Consider the following 20,099-nt stretch of genomic DNA (forward strand, 5'->3'; position numbering starts at 1 on the left):
AAGGAAGCTAGGCAGACATCAACAGATCCAGTGTGGCTCTATCAGACATGACTTCAGACTGAAGATGGAAGAGTGCTAATCACCCACAATGCCAATGGATAAGCTTTGTCTGCGGGGCACAGCAAGGTCAACCTGGCTGTAATCCAATTAAAATTCCAACTTTATTACCACATTCCCTTCTCTCTCTTGGATTCTATGTCGGATCAGACAGTCATCTGACTGAACCGTACCCCACTTGACCCTTCCTGTTTGACCCATGGCCTCCAATGCTGCGCATAGTGAAGAATTTTCTCTATTTTTACATTATTCAAATAACTATTATCCCTGTACCTAATTCTGCCATGCTCGCTTTGAAATTCTCTCTCCATATTTTATACCACAGAAAATGCCTCCCTATGCCCCATGCATTCTTTAAATACACACACACACAAACACACAACCCCATCATTGCAATGTATGTCCACTTCATGATTTCTCTCCAGCTCTCCAACCGTCAGTAACTCCAACCACTCCCGAGCCACTTCATTTGAACGACAACAACAGCCATATCACAACCATCTAAACGCACTCCATCATTTCAAATTACGAGGCCTGTAATTATGCCATAGCCTACAACTGTATCAAAACTCAGACCCACCCTTTAATCAGGCAGCTGTGAGCTAAGCTGCTCTGCTCTCACGGGTTTGTGAGACTGAAAAAGATTAAAAAAAACTTGACCATTGTGGTATTGGGTTAAACTGGCTAAAGCTGGAGGAGCATGTTTTAGTCAGGGTTTCGGTCTACAAGAAGATCCCTGCGATTAACTTACAACTTACTTTCACTTTTAACCTTAGACAAGCCTTTCTGAGAATGTAATATGTGGGTCCAATCAAGTATTCCCTAAAAGTTCAGCTTCATTGTGAAAACAATATGCAATGCAAACAGTTCAAATATGGACCAGTAGATTTTATAGGCTACACATTATAAGAACTAACCATTAGGTTGCTTCCCTCCTCTCAGTGAGATAAAAGCAATAATCTTTTGGATGGCATTTTGTAATTAGATCCAATTTGAACATCTGGGATATAATATCTGAAGAACACTGCTTTGTAATGCTGAAGGCTCCACTTCCATGTTGAAGCTAAAGAACTCTGTTTATATAATATTTAGTCTCATGGGTCATTAATATCCATTTATACAGAACACCATCTCCTTCAATTCCAGGTTAGTGCTTGCTCTCAATGAGGTAAGGGCACATTAAAACTGAACCTTCACTGTTTCGCTTGCTGGAATAACACATGAAGGTTTCCACTGACCCACTAAAACAAGATTGTTTCCCAGGAATACATGATTGGTCAAATGCTAACACAATAATTAACCTTAAACAGATCAGCTACACAGATAACAAAACCAAAGGTTTACATCAACAGACCATCTGGCAGGCTCGATGGAGAGGGCACTGTCTAAATATTAGTGAAACCTCCACTTGTACTGTGATGGTTAAGAATACTGCTGTCTCAACAAGATTTCCCCAAGAACTTGAAAGTATGATTTTTGGTTCCATTTACATTTTGGGTATTTTTGTAACTTGAGGGTGTGTATTCATGTAACTAAAGCTAAACTTCATTCAAGTGCATTTCCACTGTTCGCCAGCCAAGTTAAATGAAGGTTATGTTGCTTGGCACTCTATCTTACTCATGCTGTACTTTAAACAATATGCAAGTGCAAAAGCCTTTGAATTAATTTCTCCAGTGGTATTCAATGTCAGCACCAGAGACGTCAGCACTTTTTCCAAGGAGACACTGGGCTACAGATGGAAAGGCAGCTGAGCCGGGAAACAAGTGACTTACTAAAATGCTGTTTGAGGTTAGTGTTAGTTGCTTTGGAGATCCAATCAGCTAAATGTAGCATATTCCTCTGTCAATAGAGAGAACTGCAGCATAATTTCTTCTTTTTTAACGCCAAGAGCTCAAACCACAAACATCCACTAATGTCTTGACTAGCTATCATGGGTGATATTTCCCTTTCATATTTCCCAAACAGAATGGGAAAACACTTTCAAGCAGGGTAAATCAAGTCTGCAACAAAAGCACAAACCTCCTTGTACGGCCCTGCCTGGCTATGACCCTAACTGGCCATGACTGTTACACCAGATGAGGTAAAGGCAATAAGGCAACACGACAAAGTCAGTGTTAGTCTCACCTTCTTCCTATCCATTACTACTGGAACCTCTGCAACTGCAGTACTCTGGGGGTTTTCATCAGCATCACTATGACAAGGTGAAAGTGACAGCGGCTGAAAAGGGGTTCAGAATAATGAAGGGTGGTGGCAACTTACTTCCCTATATGAGCTCTCCTTATGCTATGATGCACTCCTTTCTCTCAATAATGCACTCAGTTGGAGCACTTAAATCGTGTCACTCTGTCATATGAGAGGTTAGGGGTTATAAAAAGATGGAGATTACTTCATGTGTGTCTGCGACTCTATGCAGTTGGTTTGACAGTTTGGAGTGTGAGACAGGCCAGGGTGGGTCAAACACTTGGAGACAGCAATATACTCATCTACGGCCAGCACTCCCCTGACCAGACACATTCCTGTCCGGGGACTCTGCTATTAAGGCTGTCTGAAAAGTGTAATGCATATCCATAAGGTCGTGATCTCTGCTCAAACATGGTTACATCACCACGATAGGGGTTACCCAGATGCCCAGTACAGGCCCCAAAGCTTCAGACAAAAGAGACAGCAAAAAAAAAAAAAAAAAACAGAGGGAAGCAGCTTCATAATAAAAGTCTGTCTTAACCATCATCTTATCTTTACACATTATGACCCATGAATGGTTATGAAGATGTTTGCAGGAAAAACCCATTGCCTACACTTGTACTGAAGATTTAACTATTCAACATGCATGAAATGTATCTCTCACAACACATGACTATTAGTTTCAGAGTCTTGGATCCTCTACAGAGCCATTTAACAGAAAAATGTCTGTTTCTGTATACAAAAATGTCATACACCTTAAGGGAAAATATCTATAAGGTTTAGCAAACTGCATACTTACACTAGCTATTTACAGTTCTTGGTGATTAACCGTCACACTTCCTATTTTGGTAAATTCCAGGGGGAATGGAATGTCGGGTCTTATGACTGCAGTTTTCAGTTCAAGAGGTGAGTCATAAACACAACACCCAGCTCCATGACCCTGAGAGTAATGGCTCATACAAGCTTAAATCTGTGTATCTAACTGTCTCTCTCCTCCCTGTTTTGGTTGTCAACTTATTATTCACATCCCATCTCCCTGCTTCAGGCACACCATACTGTTCTGGTCAACAGCACCACATTCACAAAAGGAATGCAGGGAAATAGCTGGGACACTGGATAATGACATAAACAACAGTTAAGGTTTATGGAGCAATATTTCTCTTTGAGAAAAAAACTGTGCTGGACAGTACTCATGAAGATGACAATTCACACAGTCAGTAAAACTCAATTTGGTGTCTGGAAGGCAGTACTCAGGCCCAACACAGAGGACAAAGGGCCCTCTATCCATAAGCAGAAATTCTCCGATAGAAACCGGAAAAACAACGTCAGGTAGTCCAGCTGCCACAATGGCTCACACTCAGAAAAAGACCATGAAAGTCAATTAAGAAGGAAATTAGGCTGGAAATGAATTATCCAGCCCTGTAATCTCATCAGAGCCACATGGTAATTGAGAGGGCAGATTATCACTCCCAAATTAGTGCAGAGTTCAGCTGCACTCCCACGTCTGAATTTTATACAATACCAAGGTGAATGCGGCAAATGGAAAGTTCTGCTTTTCTAAAAAGAAAAATAAGAATTACACAAACTGGATAACAACAGTTTATTATGTTTATGAAGCGATCTTTTAATGTACTGCCTGAATGGCGGCTTCTGTTGTAATCTGTATCAAAGAACCAACATAAATCTTTTCATACACCAAGGAATTGGTCAAGAAGTTAACGTTAACATCTAAACCACAAAGATATATGGTGTCACATAATGGAGAGATTCAAAGAACTCAAGGTGTCACCAAAAATGAACTAAGGACAGATCAAATAATCTCATGACCTTCACCAGGAATAAAGGGTCCATTTATGCAAGACAAAGCCTCGCTTTCACTCTTTAACCAGTAAAAATATCTGGAAGTGATACATTCTATTGGCTGCTGTGTATTGAATTTTTTATTTTTATAACCTTATTACATTTGCATGCGCAGTGGCTTTGTTGGCTTCTTGCAGCTTGTGTTTAAGTAACTAATCCCAGATGTTCGGTGGGAGATCTCCACCCATTCTGCAAGCATAAGCAAGTGATAGAGAAAAATCTGAAAACCAAAGAAGGTAATGTCTGCAGCATCTTTGAGAAGGAGTAAGAGAGCACAGGCAGATTAATTATTGGACTGGATGTCCAAGTTTTAGCAGATTTTTGGAAAACCTAACATTCTGTTGCTCCAAATAAGGTACTACAGGTTGCTGTATATCATCACTGGCAGATTCAATAACACAAAATAACACACCCATTCTCCTACTGGTCATTATTCTCACAGAGATGCTAGAGCGATGCAGAACAAGCAGGGAGCAAGGAAGCTGCAGGATGTACCGGTTATCCTGTCTCATTAGTGTCCCTTCAATCTGAAGGCCTTTCTCTGCTATTCTCCCTCATCTTCAGCTGTGGTTTCAGCATGCACAGGGGAAACGTTGACTGGTATGAGTCAGTGGATGTGGCACACAAGTTAGCCCAGCTGACAGGAAATCAAAGGCCACTGATCATTGTTGCAGGCCTTGTTTGCAGTCAGCTTTGTTGCTAATTTTGAAATAGAGTTAACAGTTCCCATTAGATTCGGTGGGACCCACATCAAAGGCTTTACTGCATATCCTGCCATTTCTTTGCCCAGATCAACCTTGACTTCATGTAATTGCTACTGAAACAGACCCAGGAGAACTGGAGGAGCCGGGGTCAAAAGAAGGCAAACTCAGGCAGGGAAACTCATTCACATAAAAGGCACACCAACACTAGTGGCAATTGAGCCTGCCTCAAACCACAAGTAAGCCTTGAACAGAAATCTAGTCTCCTACTCGTGTATACTAAACAAAAAATTTGTTCTAGGATGTCATGGAAAAATACTTTACTATTGGCTGAAGTGGTTTTGGCAGGGGTGTAAGTGAGGTGGGTTTTCCCCCATTGTGCATGTTTGAAAGCATGCCAGAGATGATCCTGCTGATCTAGACCCGGTGTTGAGAACCTGGTCTGGTTTGTGTCCCAGTTCAGTGGAGGAAGCAGAGTTGGATCTTCTGAGACAGAGCCTGATAGATTTGCAAGATTTTTTTCACACGCTACATCCATTTAATGGGAAGAAACACAAGGTCAGGACTAGGGTTATACAGTATACAGTAAATGGCTGCTATCACCATCTCGTTAACACCAGGAGTCAGGTTGGAGAGCCAGCACTAACATTCGTTCCTTAACCATATTACAGCCTCTTAAACAGAGTCACAAGACCGCACTATTTCTGGATGCAGTTCAAATGCCATGCTGTATGCATGACCCACCAAATGCCTCTTTGAAAAGAACGTCCTTTAAAAAAAACATAAAAAGCCCCAAGTCATTTTATCAGGAATTCATTAGATCTAATAGGCAGAGCTGTATTCTGCTGACAAGAAGAGAGGTGGTGTTCCTGACATTTCTACTTCTCTCTATGACATTAAATCACCCCAAAGTCATCAAGCAGAACAGGAGAAGACATTGTGCATCATTCATTTACAACTTAGTAGCTGTGGGCTAAATATAAAGAGAACAGTTAAAGAGATTCCCATGAATCCATGAACAGATGAGACATGAAGGTGAAAGTACCTTCTGGAGAACATAGACAAAAACTAATTCCATCTTTGTGTGTTTGAATTACCAGTGGGATTACACGTTAACCCCACAAACCATTTCCACTTGATAAATCACTATGGGCTACACACCAAATGGGTAACACTTTACTCAAGGGTAGTGTTCATAAGGCTAAATGACACCTACATAAACACTTCATGACAACTGATTTTAACCTGCATCACAAGCTTATTCCAATCTGCTTTCTTCAATATTGATGTCAAGTTGAGTTGACAGATTTTTGTTAACAAGGTTGTGTTGTGATACTTTGATTTATGTGACTTAAACTGAACTGAATTTGTAGCTCATTGTAATTCTGGTATGTCAGAGTAACATAATGATTATGCGACATACTATAGCTTACAAAGACAGGGTTAACCTGGAACAAAGGGACACTTCCAAATGATAGGATATTTGTGGTATCTCCTGAACTTGACAGTTGGTGGAAACATGGACATGATTTTAACACTGACAATCATTACACTGTATCAGAAGAGTTATGTATATACTCACCTACTTTAATAGGAAATGCCTTGTTGATGAGAGAAGTCAGAGGAAAATGGCCAGACTAGTTCATACTAAAAGGAAGTCTACAGTACCTCAAGTAACCACTCTTTACAACCATGGTGAGCAGAAAAGCATCTCAGACTGCACAACACGTCAAACCTTGAGGCTGATGGAAAATAACAGTAGAAGACCATGTCGGGATCACCGAAACTTGGTAAAAGAGTCTCTGGTCCTCAGAACAGTGCAATACACTCTAAGGAAATCAGTATTTGCCCTATTCAGAATGCATGAGCTCACAGACACTGACAACTGGCTAGTGTCAATCTGATTGACATGGGGGAGAGAGAGAAATAACATCCCTCCCACCCATGATTTTCTGTTGTGCAATTCGTGAGCTGAGTAATGGGGGAAAATATATAAACATATATATATATATATATATATATATATATATATATATATATATATATATATATATATATATATATATATATGTACACACACACACAAACACATAAACCTATCAATATACCAGTAATATACTCAGATACAATGCTGTTATGACATTCTAACATAAACCAGGCTGAAAAATGCCATGACACATCATTATTTATTTATTTTTTAAAAATGATTCACTTAACTAAGGTGTTATATCTTGACAAACAAATTGAAGAAAGCAGTCTTTATGACACCTAACACCTGTTGAAGTTTCTATCAGTTGTCCAAAATGACTAATTCAACACTGTTCAATGCTGTTCAGAACCTCTGTTCACAGTAACTTTTTATTGTACTGTCCATGTGTCTGGAAAGCATGGGTGGTGATACTGTCCAAGCCAGAGAATCAGGATGAGTGTAATTCTTCAGCAGTGCTGACAGTCAGAATGCACTTATCTTTACTCTGTCATTGTGTTAGTACAGTTAGCAACAGTCAATTCACTGGAAGGATAAGCAAACACTTGGACTTTCCACATAGGCAAAAAAACAGGCTATGACATCACCAGAGGACTCATAACTCTAGCGAATAAGCAATAAAAGAAGTGGTGCACCGAATGACTAAATATGGGAAAGGCCCAGTAAACGGTAATCTGTGGATATGAACTACTGGGACGCTTTGTTTAGCCCTAACCTGGAATGTTACCGAAATCATGTTTTTTTTAACTGCCTGACAAAAAAACACTTTTCATTGGCACGCCACCAATTCAGGGAGCTGCTGACACATTTTTGAGACCAGACACTATTTCCACATACCATATAATGAAGTACAGTGAAGCAGTTACTATGCAGAAGAATGCAGAAAGCACAGAGAACGTGTGTGTGTGTGTTTGTGTGTGTGTGTGTGTGTGTGATCGCGAAGGCTCAGTAGGACTATTCTGTTGATTTAATTCTGCTACAGTGCCTCAGGCAAAAGCCTGCCGTTTTTTTACCACAAGAACATCACCAAGCCACTATACTGTTCTGTGGCTTTATAATGGTTTTGACCCAAACATCAGTTAAAACACAACAGACATTAGGAATGCATGTACATGCTTGGATCTGTGCCACTGTGCTCAAACCTGCGGCTGCTTCGATTTTCTGCAGCTACAAAAACAGCTTGCAATAACTTTGTTTTGATTCATGGAGAATGTCAGTTTCCTTGAGTCACTGAATAAATTAGCACAAAATACTTTTAGACGAGCAAAAGAAGAAATGCAAAAGCAAGCCTTAATGAGTGGACTCATTAGACTGGGTGATTGCTGTTCAGAGATAGTTTAATTCAATCTGTACCTCTAATCCCAGCGTCTGCAATTCTTTCTGTTCTCCATTCTAAACAAGCACAGATTGGCTCATTTGAAACTGAAAGAGGTATAACTATTGATCCTGCACAAAGTGAGTCACAATGTGTTCTCTGTGAATACAAACAATGCTGGTTTGCCCTAATCCTGACCCAATGAAGAGCGAAATAAAACAAGAGCTGCCGAGTTCAGCTGAAGTTTGCACAAGTGATTACTCTAAGTGCAAACGCTTAACTGCTGATTCGCGGAATAAAACAAATGTATGATTAGTGTGTGGACTTGGAGTGGGAAACAGTCAGTAGACATCAGTGACACAAGTAGAGTACTTATGTGATCAAATGGTAGGATTCACTCTCTGATTCCCTGAATATGGAAGTGAATATGGAACTGAAGAAACAAAAGAAAACACTCAAGCTGGAAATGACAAAGCAAAATGATATTTGGACAAACCCTGTTTTGTGCTGTGTTAGCTTGTGTGTGTGTGTGTGTGTGAGAGAGTTACTGTGCTGGCCAGAGCTCTGTGAAGGTTCAGAGAGATGGGTGGAGTGATAAAGTTGGTGTTGTTGTAGGCCATGTGGGAGTTCAGCGTGTAGAGGTTAAGTAAAGTCGACTCACCCGGTGTGGGTCGTACTCTGAGCACTGGCGTCGAGCCTCCAACTCTTCGTAGGCTGGAGCAGCTCCCTCTCTCCGAGCCTGCTGATACTCTCTGCGCAGCTGCTGGATACGGTCCATACTGCTGCACCAAACACACACACACACAATGTTGATTTCCATATTGATTTAGTCTTAACAGCTACATATTAAACAAAGCCTGACCTTTGTTTAATGTGTGCTCACCCCTGTTGTCTAAAAGCTTAGAAATACACATGCTAATAAGTTTTTGATGCCCACACAAATGCATAAACATACAGAGCAAAGGCTTTAGCATAATAGATTTTATACATTAGATGAAGGTCAAGGAGGGCATGCTTTGCTGCTGACGGATTCAATTTCAAACAGGAAATGCCTCAGAAAAGCGAATGCAGCACTGTAATGTCAACTTCACATCAAACTACATGGACAACACTCGCACCCCGAGCAAAACACAAGTTTAAACACAGATAATCAACATTCTCGCTACAGTATACCTCCGAACAGGATTACAGAATAAGACTCAATGTGTGACTGTGTGTAAATGTATGTGCTGATGACATTTTGATAAGGATTCAAAGTTAAATAAACAAACAAAACAAAACAGACACAGCAAACGGTTTGTTTATCTAACACTCAGCCAAAGAATGTGTGATATTTTCTCTCTGTCTGTGCTCAAATATTGTGTTGCGTTACAAAGCCATGGAAGTGTGACGGTGCTGATAAGGGCCTGCCTGTCAGTTCAGGGCTACTCACAGTCAAGCACAGTATCACCTCCATACACGCCAAAGTCACCCGCAACCTTTCCACATCACAAACGCCACACATGCAAAACGAAAGCACAGCATTGTAAAACACACATCGCTGCAATGTCAACAACAGCTAAATATCAGGGTGTCCAGCTCAATATTATGTCAATATTAAATTAATCAGGATGTTTAGATCACCACAACAGCCTTCCTCATCCATTACACAAAGCAACAGTCCCACATACATATAAGTTACATTTAGAAAAAAGCTCAACAAGCGAAGCATCTCCAACTAGTTCACAGCATAGCTGACAGACCTACAAATACATCAAGGTTAAAGTTAACTTAATGTAGCCATAAGATACTAAATCAGAAAATTGAGATTTTTTTTTTATATAACATGATGTGCACTTCTTTCCTCAATGACTTGAAGGATAAGCAGACCAAGCACTCATCTGCTATGCTTGCTCATCACTTTCATTTAATTAATAATTTAATCCATAAAAATTCAGTCCTTCAGATAAGCAATGTCTCTGATTAAGATGCTGTCTCCTGCAATGTCCTCCACGCAGGGGGGAAAAAATTATTTGTAGACTTCCATACTATTCCTTTTTTTAAAAAACATTTATTTAGCATGACATTTTGTGGTTACATTACATTGTTAGACAGTGGCACTGGACTTAATACTGCTCCTTGGGTGAGAAAAATGGGCAAGGTCAGAATCATGTGGAACTGAGACATTGTGTGTTCCTAGCAGCTGTCTGAGTAGCAATTGCCGTTAACAATTTTGGTATTAACTCCTCACTACATGCACATTACAGACCGTTATACAACCCATTATATCAACTATGCTAAGGCTCTAAATGTATATGCATTTGTGTGGGCTTGATACATGGAAAGTTAATGATAAAGAAAATCACGCACTAGTATATACAGAAGAAGCAAAACAGTGACTTTATATACACATAGTGGGCTTCCAGCAATCCTACACATACATCAAGGCAAATAATATACATATGCTTTGCATGTTACATAATACCATATTTACATTGTGTTAAATATATTTGCAAAATACACACATATACAGACTGACAAGTCCAACAACACATCCTGGCAGTGTTACCGAGGCATCTGAGTTTAAATAAACATATAGTGTCCAACACTGAAGTGACTACATCTGCTGTGAGGATGAGAGCAGTGCACTCAAAATGCTCAGTATATTTACACTTAACCATTTGGGGCTCTGAAACATACAATGAAAGAAGAACACACACACACACACACACACACACAGTGTGTATATATATATATATATATATATATATATATATATATATATATATATATATATATATATGTATATGTATGTATATGGGGCAGAGCATCTCCTAAACGGCAGGTCTTGTGGGGTGTTCCCGGTATGCAGTGGTTAGTACCTACCAAAAGTGGTCCAAGGAAGGACAACCGGTGAACTAGCGACAGGGTCATGGGTCCCCAGGGCTCGCTGATGCGCATGGGGAGTGAAGGCTAGTCCGTCTGGTCTGATCCCACAGAAGAGCTACTGTAGCACAAATTGCTGAAAAGTTAAAGCTGGCTATGATAGAAAGGTTTCAGAACACACAGTGCATAGCAGCTTGCTGCGTATGGGGCTGTGTAGCCACAGACCTGTCAGATTGCCCATGTTGACCTCTGTCCACCGCCAAAAGTGCCTACAATGGACAGGTGAGCATCAGAACTGGACCATGGAGCAATGGAAGAAGGTGGCCTGGTCCGATAAATCACATTTTCTTTTACATCATGTGGAAGGCCGGGTGCGTGTGCATCGTTTACCTGGGGAAGAGATGGCACCAGCATGCACTATGGGAAGAACACAAGCTGGCGGAGGCAGTGTGATGCTCTGGGCAATGTTCTGCTGGGAAACTTTGGGTCCTGGCATTCATGCGGATGCTATTTTGATGCATACCACCTACCTAAACATTGTTGCAGACCCTTCAGGATAGATAATAGCAGGATAATGTGCCCTGCCACACTGTAAAAATTGTTCAGGAATGGTTCGAGGAACATGACAAAGAGTTCAAGGTGTTGACTTGGCCTCCAAATTCCCCAGCTCTCAATCCAATCGAACATCGGTGGGGTGTGCTGGCCATCAAGTTCAATCCATGGAGGCCCCACTTCACAACTTGCAGGACTTAAAGGATCGGCTGTTAACGTCTTTGTGCCAGATACCACAGCACACCTTCAGGGATCTAGTGGACTCCATGCCTCGACGGGTCAGGGCTGTTTTGGCAGCAAAAGGGGGACCAACACAATATTAGGCAGGTGGTCATAATGTTATGGTTGATCGGTGTGTGTGTGTATATATATACACACACACACGCCATTCTAGATGAGTCTTTCCTTTCTGTAGTCCTGAGACATTTTACTAAACTATGAGCTCAGTACAGTCTTTAACCTCTCAACCTTCAGCAAATTACTGTTTCTGCTTTCTAACAAAAAAAAAAAAAAAACAACAAAAAAACCACAGTTACACAATCAACATGATTACACAATAACAATAAAGCATTGCGTTACATACATCTGTTTTTTTGATGAAAATGTTCTTTCTCCACAAGGAGTTTATTAGGTGCAATAGGGTAACAGAAAGTACAGGACAGATTAACACAAGTGAAAGAAGCTGAGAAACCTAAAAATAACTCGAGACATTGGAGGGGAATTCAGATCTGATAAAAAATGTTTTTCTCTGACTGAATGGGAAAGGAGTAGAAGAACGACTGATGCTCTTCCTTGGAACAAGTGAGCCCTGACAACTCAACTCCCCTTCAGGCACTCGGTAGAACGCTCAAATTTAATTTGGGCCTTCTTTGGGCTCACAACTAATCAGCCTGTCTACTGTTTATCCACTGCTTCACACATCCTCTGGCGCACACACACACATTGGGAGAGAGTAGACAGAAGAAGGAAAGAGAAAGACAGACAGACAAAGAGAGAAAGAGAGAGAGAGTAAGGATTGCAAGAGAGGATACAAATTAATTGGTTATATATGAGTTTATATGTTAGTGATACCAATAAACCATTTAATTGAAAAAGAGAGGTAAAAAAAGAGAAATAAAGAGGGACAGAGCAGAAGTGGATAAAAATGATAAGATTTAATGAATCACAGGGATGATGCAATGGGAACAGTTTGTACAGCCAAATAAGCACACACTAACAAACCCAGGACACGTCACGTCCATGAGAAGCATTACCATGCTATAGGTCAGTGCTCACACAATCACGCACACGCACGCGCGCACACACACACACACACACACACACACACACACACACACACACACACACACCTGCAAACACTCATATCACTATTTCAGTGTCACTGCTGTGCTGAGAATGATCCACCAGCCCAAGTGGTGGCCCTTTTCCATGTGTAGTGTGTAGCAACAGACGGGCTATAATCAGTAACTCTATACCTACAAAGTACACTTACATGGTAACTTTAAAAATGGCTAATGAGTGTGTGTATATTATACATATAGCCAACATAGAGACTTCAGGTGTGTGTGGATGAGGACAGAACAACACAATAGCATCTCTTTGCTTTCTGGACACTCGGACAGAAATAAACAACGCATGATGGCAAACTTGCATCATACTTACATTTTCTCTCTCTCTCTCTCTCTTACACACACACACACACACACACACACACACACAGTTCAATAAGGACACACATAGGTCCCCACAAAACCAGATTTCATGTGCAGTGGGAGCGAATTAGTGCTCGGGGATATGTGAGTTATATACAGAAAGGATGAGGGCACTAAAGGCCTACAGGAGCTCATCTGGAGCGGGAAGACTCAGAGTTATGGCCCGACCTCCCTCCTGCCATTTTTCACTCCTCAATTTCTGTGATGGAGGGCCAGGAAGAACAGAGCTGAGACATGTAGCTGCATCTATCTTCTGCTCTCGCTGCTCAACAACAGTCCCTCATGGCTAGTTTACACAATTTATGGGGTGCCTTGCAAAAAAAAAAGAGGAAGAATGAATAAGAAAGAACAGAAAGGGGGAAAAGAGGAAAAAAGGCAGGAACTCAATCAGAGAAGTGTACTGATTGGAATGGGGAAAAGTGCCTTACTAAAAATAAATACAAAACAACAGAACATTTAGCAGTAATGAAGAACATGAGCATTGTCCATTCAATATGGGAGCTGTAGAACTGAATGCTGGATACAGAATGAAAAGTATGAAATGTATGGCCAGAAATATTTCCTTTATATATATATATATATATACATATATATATATATATATTTTTTTTTTAATAACTTTTTTGAAATGCATTTTGGGATGAAATACACTATATGGCCAAAATTTTGTGTACACCTGACCATCACACCCATATGTAGACCTTCCCCCATCTGTTACCACAAGAGTCCCAAAGCTGTTCCAGCATGACAGTACTCCTGTGCACACAGCAAGGTCCATGAAGACATGGTTTGCCAAGGTTGGAGTGGAAGAACTCAAGTGGCCTGCACAGAGCCCTGATCTCAACCCCACTGAACACCTTTGAGATGAACTGGAACACTGACTGCTCCCCAGGCCTCGCCTGACCTCACTGATGCTCTTGTGGCTAAATGGGCAAATCCCCACAGCCACGCTCCAAACTCTAGTGGAAAGCCTTCCCAGAAGAGTGGAGGATCTTATAACTGCAAAGGGCACTAAACATGGAATGGGATGTTCATCACATATGAGTGTGATGGTCAGGTGCCCACAAACGTTTGGCCATATAGTATACATTGTCACACTGGTTTTACAAGTAAAATGATATGTAAAATGCATTTTAAAATATTTTTGATCCATACATTCATATGTACTAGTAAATATACTGCATGTGTTTCTCCTCATCATGCTTCTTTTGCCTTAAGTAGTTACTAAACTAAACCCACACACTGAAAATTTGTACCAAAAGACTGAATGTTGAATACTTTAAGGAAAAAAGAGAAAGGGGAAAAACAACCATATTACTATGCAGTTTATTTTGGAAGCAATCAAGAACAAAAACATAACTGAGGTCATTATTTTGGGACAGACCTGTAAATGAAATCTGTTTTCAGTAAAGCGTTGGACCAATAGAGACTGACATCAGCTAAAATGGTGCACGCTGTTCTCACACAGACATTTTACCAAAAGGCCGACAGCGCTGTATGATCACACACAGCAAACATCTTCACCAAAACCACAATAACCTTCTACAGCTGCATGAATGTAATCATGACGTGTTACAGGAATCTGAAATGAGACGCAATTCAAAAAAAGACTTACTTTGGACCACAAAAGGCCTGAAGTGGCTGCGTGACACCATGTTGAGGATGTAATGCTCTTATCAAGATTTTATATTAACACATGCGTTACTATGATGTAGTGCTAATCTAAGGATTTATGATAACATTCCTACCTCTGTGTGTGTGTGTGTGTGTGTGTGTGTGTATATGGTCTGAGGCTACTTTTTCAGTTTGTCCCAAGACGGAGCATGCACTGGAGGGATTAAGAGCTGTGCATGTGACTATATTTTACCCATGAAACTTAATTACAGCTGCCATTTTGACAAAGCACAGCCTTCAGATTTTAAATGAAGTCCCCATCAGTCATGTTTCAGTCACACAAACATACACAACCGTACAGTGAGAGAGAGGGAGAGATTAGAAATCAGAATGGAGAAGAAGGGCACGGTATACTCTAACTCTCCCTCTATAAACCTGGCAGAGGTAAGCCGAGCTCCAGCACCTGGCGTCTTCATCATCTCCGCCACTCTTTCTCTTCCACAATGACACTTTACAGAACGGAAAGCAGGAAAAGTACAATAAAGGATACAGATATCTGTTTTCTCCCTCTCACAGCAGCAAGAGATCCAGACATTAACTACAGCCTATGCTATCGATTCCCTCGGGCAACAGTGATGGCTGTCTGATTGCAGCAAGAGAGAATTAGTGCTCGGTCAGAAAAATAAATAAAGAAAGAAGGGAATAAAAGAGACAATTTTTATCTATTCATTTCATGCATAAGTGATTGGGTACTTGGCCAGCTTCCAAAGGAGGCTGAGAGATGAGAGATACTACAAATGAATAGAGTCATTAATAAGGCATGCGGTAACCTGGTTCCACACACACACACACACACACACACACACACACACACACACACACACACACACGCCTGCACACGCTAAATGAACTTGCCGTGATTTTGTAATAATTCTCAGATTTATAGTCAATTAATAAATACTTAAATGAATTTTATTACTACTGGTTATATAAAAAAGGTATTTTTTTCTCTCCATATAGCACAGACTCTCCCTGTCCCAAATGCTGCACTGATGCTCTTCATTTGTGTGCCCCTGTGAGAGTCTCAAAGCTCAATTCTCTATTTGGGATTCAAAAATGTACCTTTAATGCACCCTTTAGCAAAACCACCATTAAAGTCACCATCAACAGCAGCCACTGACCCCAAAACTCCTTGTGATTATGAGCTAGGCAGATGGATTTACTGACAGCCGGTGATGAACTCAGTTATAGGGGTGTGATATTGTTAAATGGAGATCGCCAACATCCGGGAATGTTGTAAGGTCTTCAGAATCATGTCATAAATCACTGCTTTTACACCCTGGTGCTCACAAGATCTCTCACACTACAGGCCCATCTCCATAGACTCGTAGGAATGACAGGGCTTTGGGTCTCACTGCTTTCTTGTGTGTATCTATTCCCTTTCTTTTTTTTCCAGCACCATCTATTCCACAATTAATTTTAACATAAACCTCTATTATTTGTGAGCCTGATTGGATTCCCACCTCTCTGTTAGCTATTTTACGATGGAACGAGGCATGGAGTTGAGCGGATCTTAAGTGCAGGGTAAATAATTGCTTGCAGCTAGAACCCACATAAATCCAGCAGACAGGCCTGTCCAAACTCCTAACTGCAAAACCCAAAAAGCACAGTCCAGTTAGCTAATTATGTCATCTCAGCAATAGACCACAAAACGCTGTCAGTAAAACCAACAGAGAGACAGTGGGGACGAGAGGGAGGAAATGAGGAAGAGAGACCACTGACAAGTTACAGACTTCAAAAGCGAGACATCATTATCTGTTCGACAAAGAGAGAAGCATGTATACACTCCTCTCAATCTGCAGCCTAATCAGGCTACATGAAACAAACAAACAGCGCATTTCAGTTTCTTTTTCCTTCTTCTTCTTTAATCTGTTTCTCCTTTCAGTTTCCCTCTCTCTGTCCCTGTTTCAATCCTCCTCTCTCGCTTTCACAGAGGTTGTCAGTTACTGAGGCAGAACAGACAGTAAGTCTTTAAAGAGTGCTTTCAAAACTAAGCAGATGTTAGAAATGCTAAATATATTACATTTACAGAACAGCGCTGTTGAATTTCTGAATCTGATTGTTCAGAAGGTGTTTATTTATTTTTATAAGAGCAGCTCTAACACTAGTACTGGCTGTAATTTCAAACCATCAGTTTATATTAAAGCATTAGTTATATGTGTTATTGTTTCTATAGTGACAACTTGCACAGGGACTCGTATGGCAAATGTACCACATAAGCAGTTTAAAAATGTATAATTGTTGAAATTTACTTATCATTTTTGGAAGAAGTCTCCAGTGTACACACGCAAAAGGCTTCATAACGCATGACTTGGCAGGTTCTCGGTAACATGACAAGCTGCATTTTTTTTTCTTATTAACTTTAAGAGAAAGAAAACAAGAGAGGCCAGTGAAGGAGCGACTGTTTGTAGCTGTTAAAACGTGCATTTTGTAACTTAAGTGATAACAGGAACTAACTAGCTTTGTGGAGGTTTCATGACATTAAATGCAACTATAAACGGATAAAAGGTTTGACGTGACATTCTTTAATAAATAAAAAGTGCTTACGCCATTGCTGTGGTATAATGGGAATAAAACACATCAGGAAGTGCTGTCAGTTCACAGGAAAATAATCAATTTGTCTGGCATCAATCATCACCTCACTGATGATTACTACTTGCTTCTAAAGGCTTGCCTTTTCTTCAGGCTGCAAACTTTAAAAATGTATGTTGTGCTTTCACCTCATATAATCTAATCTTAATTCCCTCAACAAACCACAAAAAGAGAGAAAATTCCCTGGCTTCAGAACAGAGTTTATTAAGCAGCAACTAGGAGAAGACATGAGGAAGCGCTTGTGAGTATGTGAATGCTCTAACAGGCAGGGCTGAGGGAGCAAGGAGCAGAACGCAGTGGATCTCTCAATTTTCTCCACCGCTCCCCTGCTTGCTAATGGCACCAGGCCGCTGCGCTCTAATTGGTAGACATTTCCAGAAATGAAATTTGACAACAAAAGATAGCCCTCAATGACAGGTTGGCTTTGCGGCATCCTAACCAGAAGTGACAGCACTTTTTACATGCCATTTGCAATTGAAGAAATAATTAGAAATATTTTGGCTAGCATAACATTATTTGGACAGGCAATCAATGTGTTTTTTCTTTCCTTTCCTCTTCTCTCTCTGACTCTTCCTCTCTTCCTCTCTCTCTCACTATTCTAATTTGCTGCTATGCAGGTGGTGGCCAATTGAGGCCAGGGCTGTTTCATTAAAACACCTCTCACACTCAGGAACACTGCTGTAAGACAACTACACATAAGACCACCTGGCCTGACATTTGTGACAAACAATACAAAGCAAGTATCCTTATTTGGTTACTCTGGAGCTGAATAAAGCAAAAGGAAAAAAAGCTCAGAGTTCAACTCGACTAATGAGTTACGAAATGCAAACAATTCAAAATCCTGCAAAATGGTCAAACCTTAAATCTTGCTGTTGCTAAAAACAGAACACAAGACATCTCTAGAAAGACGTGTTGCTAAGCTACAAGATGCATCTGTAAGAAGAAAAAACACACAAAGTCTGTGTATGCACCTATTCCATTGTGAGAGAGTGGAATTATTTTCATTCAATAAGTGGCAGCCAGGAAGTTCTTGAACAAATATGAGAGGCCTTCCTCTCTCATTCTCAACCTCCCCTCTCTCTTTCTTTGGCCCAAGTGTACACACACATGCACATATGGTCCCACTTCAATTACCTGTCTCAGGGATATACAGAGAGAGAGAGAGAGGGAAAGAAAGAAAGAAAGAAAGAAAGTGAAAGAAAGAAAGTGAAAGAAAGAAAGAGAGGGAAAGGTGGTATTGGGGAAGGGGGGCTCCCGGATTCAGGGCAATGCTTAAGAGACCAGCTTGGCAGTCTGTAAAAACAGCAGTGGAGTGTGCATCTGGAGCACCCATTCAGCTCAACAGAATGGCTGATTAATTAACAGGGAGAAAAGCACTCGAGCACTCACCCAACCTGCACTAAAAGCTTTTCTTTCTCCATCTATTGATTTATATAATTACTTTGACAGCAATGTAGCTCTAGCGCTGGATGTGGAGCAGGAGGGAACTGGAAGGTGGGAGGTGGGAGGGGAGGAGCAAAAGCTCTGGCCGTGGCACATTTCGGCCGGTTTGGCACAGAGAAATCTTTCAGCGATATTGGGAGCACAATGGCAGCTGATAGGGTGCTTGAGTGAACATAGTCGACCTGCCGTGTCGTCGTTGATGGAATCATGCAGCGTTCAGTTCTGACCCTGCTGGACGGCTGATGGGGAGTGGCGGGCTGTTTGTTCAGGGCAGCGTGGAGGTTATTGTTCATGGGTACATCCTGAACACACCATTCACTACACAGGGACAGAGTGAGGCTTGTGATGCTTTCTTCTTCCATTCCACCTTTCATGTCTATTGCATCCTCCTGATTTATTTCTTAGTAAGGTCTGCAGAGATGGGACACCACAGCGTCCACCTCTATTTCCGTCTTTTTCTCCTTCACCGAGTCACTGTGCACAAAAACAACTCCCTCCTCTTCTCCCACTCTTCATCTCCCTGGAAGCTCTCTCCAGAGAAAGAATGATTAGTTTTTAATTGGAGTGGAGCAGAGCTCTAGAGGGCTGGGGTTGTTACAACGGGAATTTTTTTTCCAGGAGCTTTTCAGGGTTGGAGACGCAGCCTTCACCCTCCTCCCCCAAAACTCCCGCTCTTTTCCCACACAAGAAGCGCCTCAAGAGCTTCGCTCCTTTTAATCCCCACGGCCTGCCTGCTCTCCAGCCCTGGCTCTCAGATGAAAGGGAAGATGGAGAGGTGGAAAACAAGGGCAGCGAGGTGGAGTGCCTGCACGCTAAGAGCTCAACATGGAGAATGAAAAGGACAGGGTTTTTTTGTAGGTGCAGGCTAGGCTTAAAGGAATGAGAGTGAAGTGGCTGCTCTCAAAGAGCACAGTACTGGCCTCATACATGAGGGGAGGAAAGAATAAGCTGAGCTCACACACCACTGCTGCTTCTGGGGCAGGTTTCTGGTTTTCCTGAAGTTTGAAAGCTTGGCCTTCAACAGGTGTGTGGGCCTACAAGGAAACATTAGATCATGAATCCTTGCTTAAGAGGTTACATCATCAGGACTGCGATGCAGAGGGATCCATAAAAAAGAGAGAAAAAATGGGATATTTTTATTCTCATGGGGGTGATCATGA

The 20,099-nt window shown here is 41.1% G+C and overlaps 1 protein-coding gene across 6 annotated transcripts in view; it reads right to left on the reverse strand.

The window, feature by feature from the left end:
- pard3bb (par-3 family cell polarity regulator beta b) overlaps positions 1-20,099 on the reverse strand; it is a 273,499-nt gene that overhangs the window by 24,311 nt on the left and 229,089 nt on the right. For 5 of the 6 annotated variants that reach the window (XM_053234427.1, XM_034304641.2, XM_026912654.3 and 2 more), the window contains one exon: positions 8,763-8,883. In XM_053234427.1, the coding sequence (XP_053090402.1) occupies positions 8,763-8,883 (121 nt within the window). The remainder of the gene's footprint in view (positions 1-8,762; positions 8,884-20,099) is intronic. The other variant, XM_026912653.3, reaches the window with a different exon arrangement.

Source organism: Pangasianodon hypophthalmus, chromosome 5 (genome assembly GCF_027358585.1).
Source record: "Pangasianodon hypophthalmus isolate fPanHyp1 chromosome 5, fPanHyp1.pri, whole genome shotgun sequence".
In the NCBI taxonomy this organism is placed as follows: domain Eukaryota; kingdom Metazoa; phylum Chordata; class Actinopteri; order Siluriformes; family Pangasiidae; genus Pangasianodon; species Pangasianodon hypophthalmus.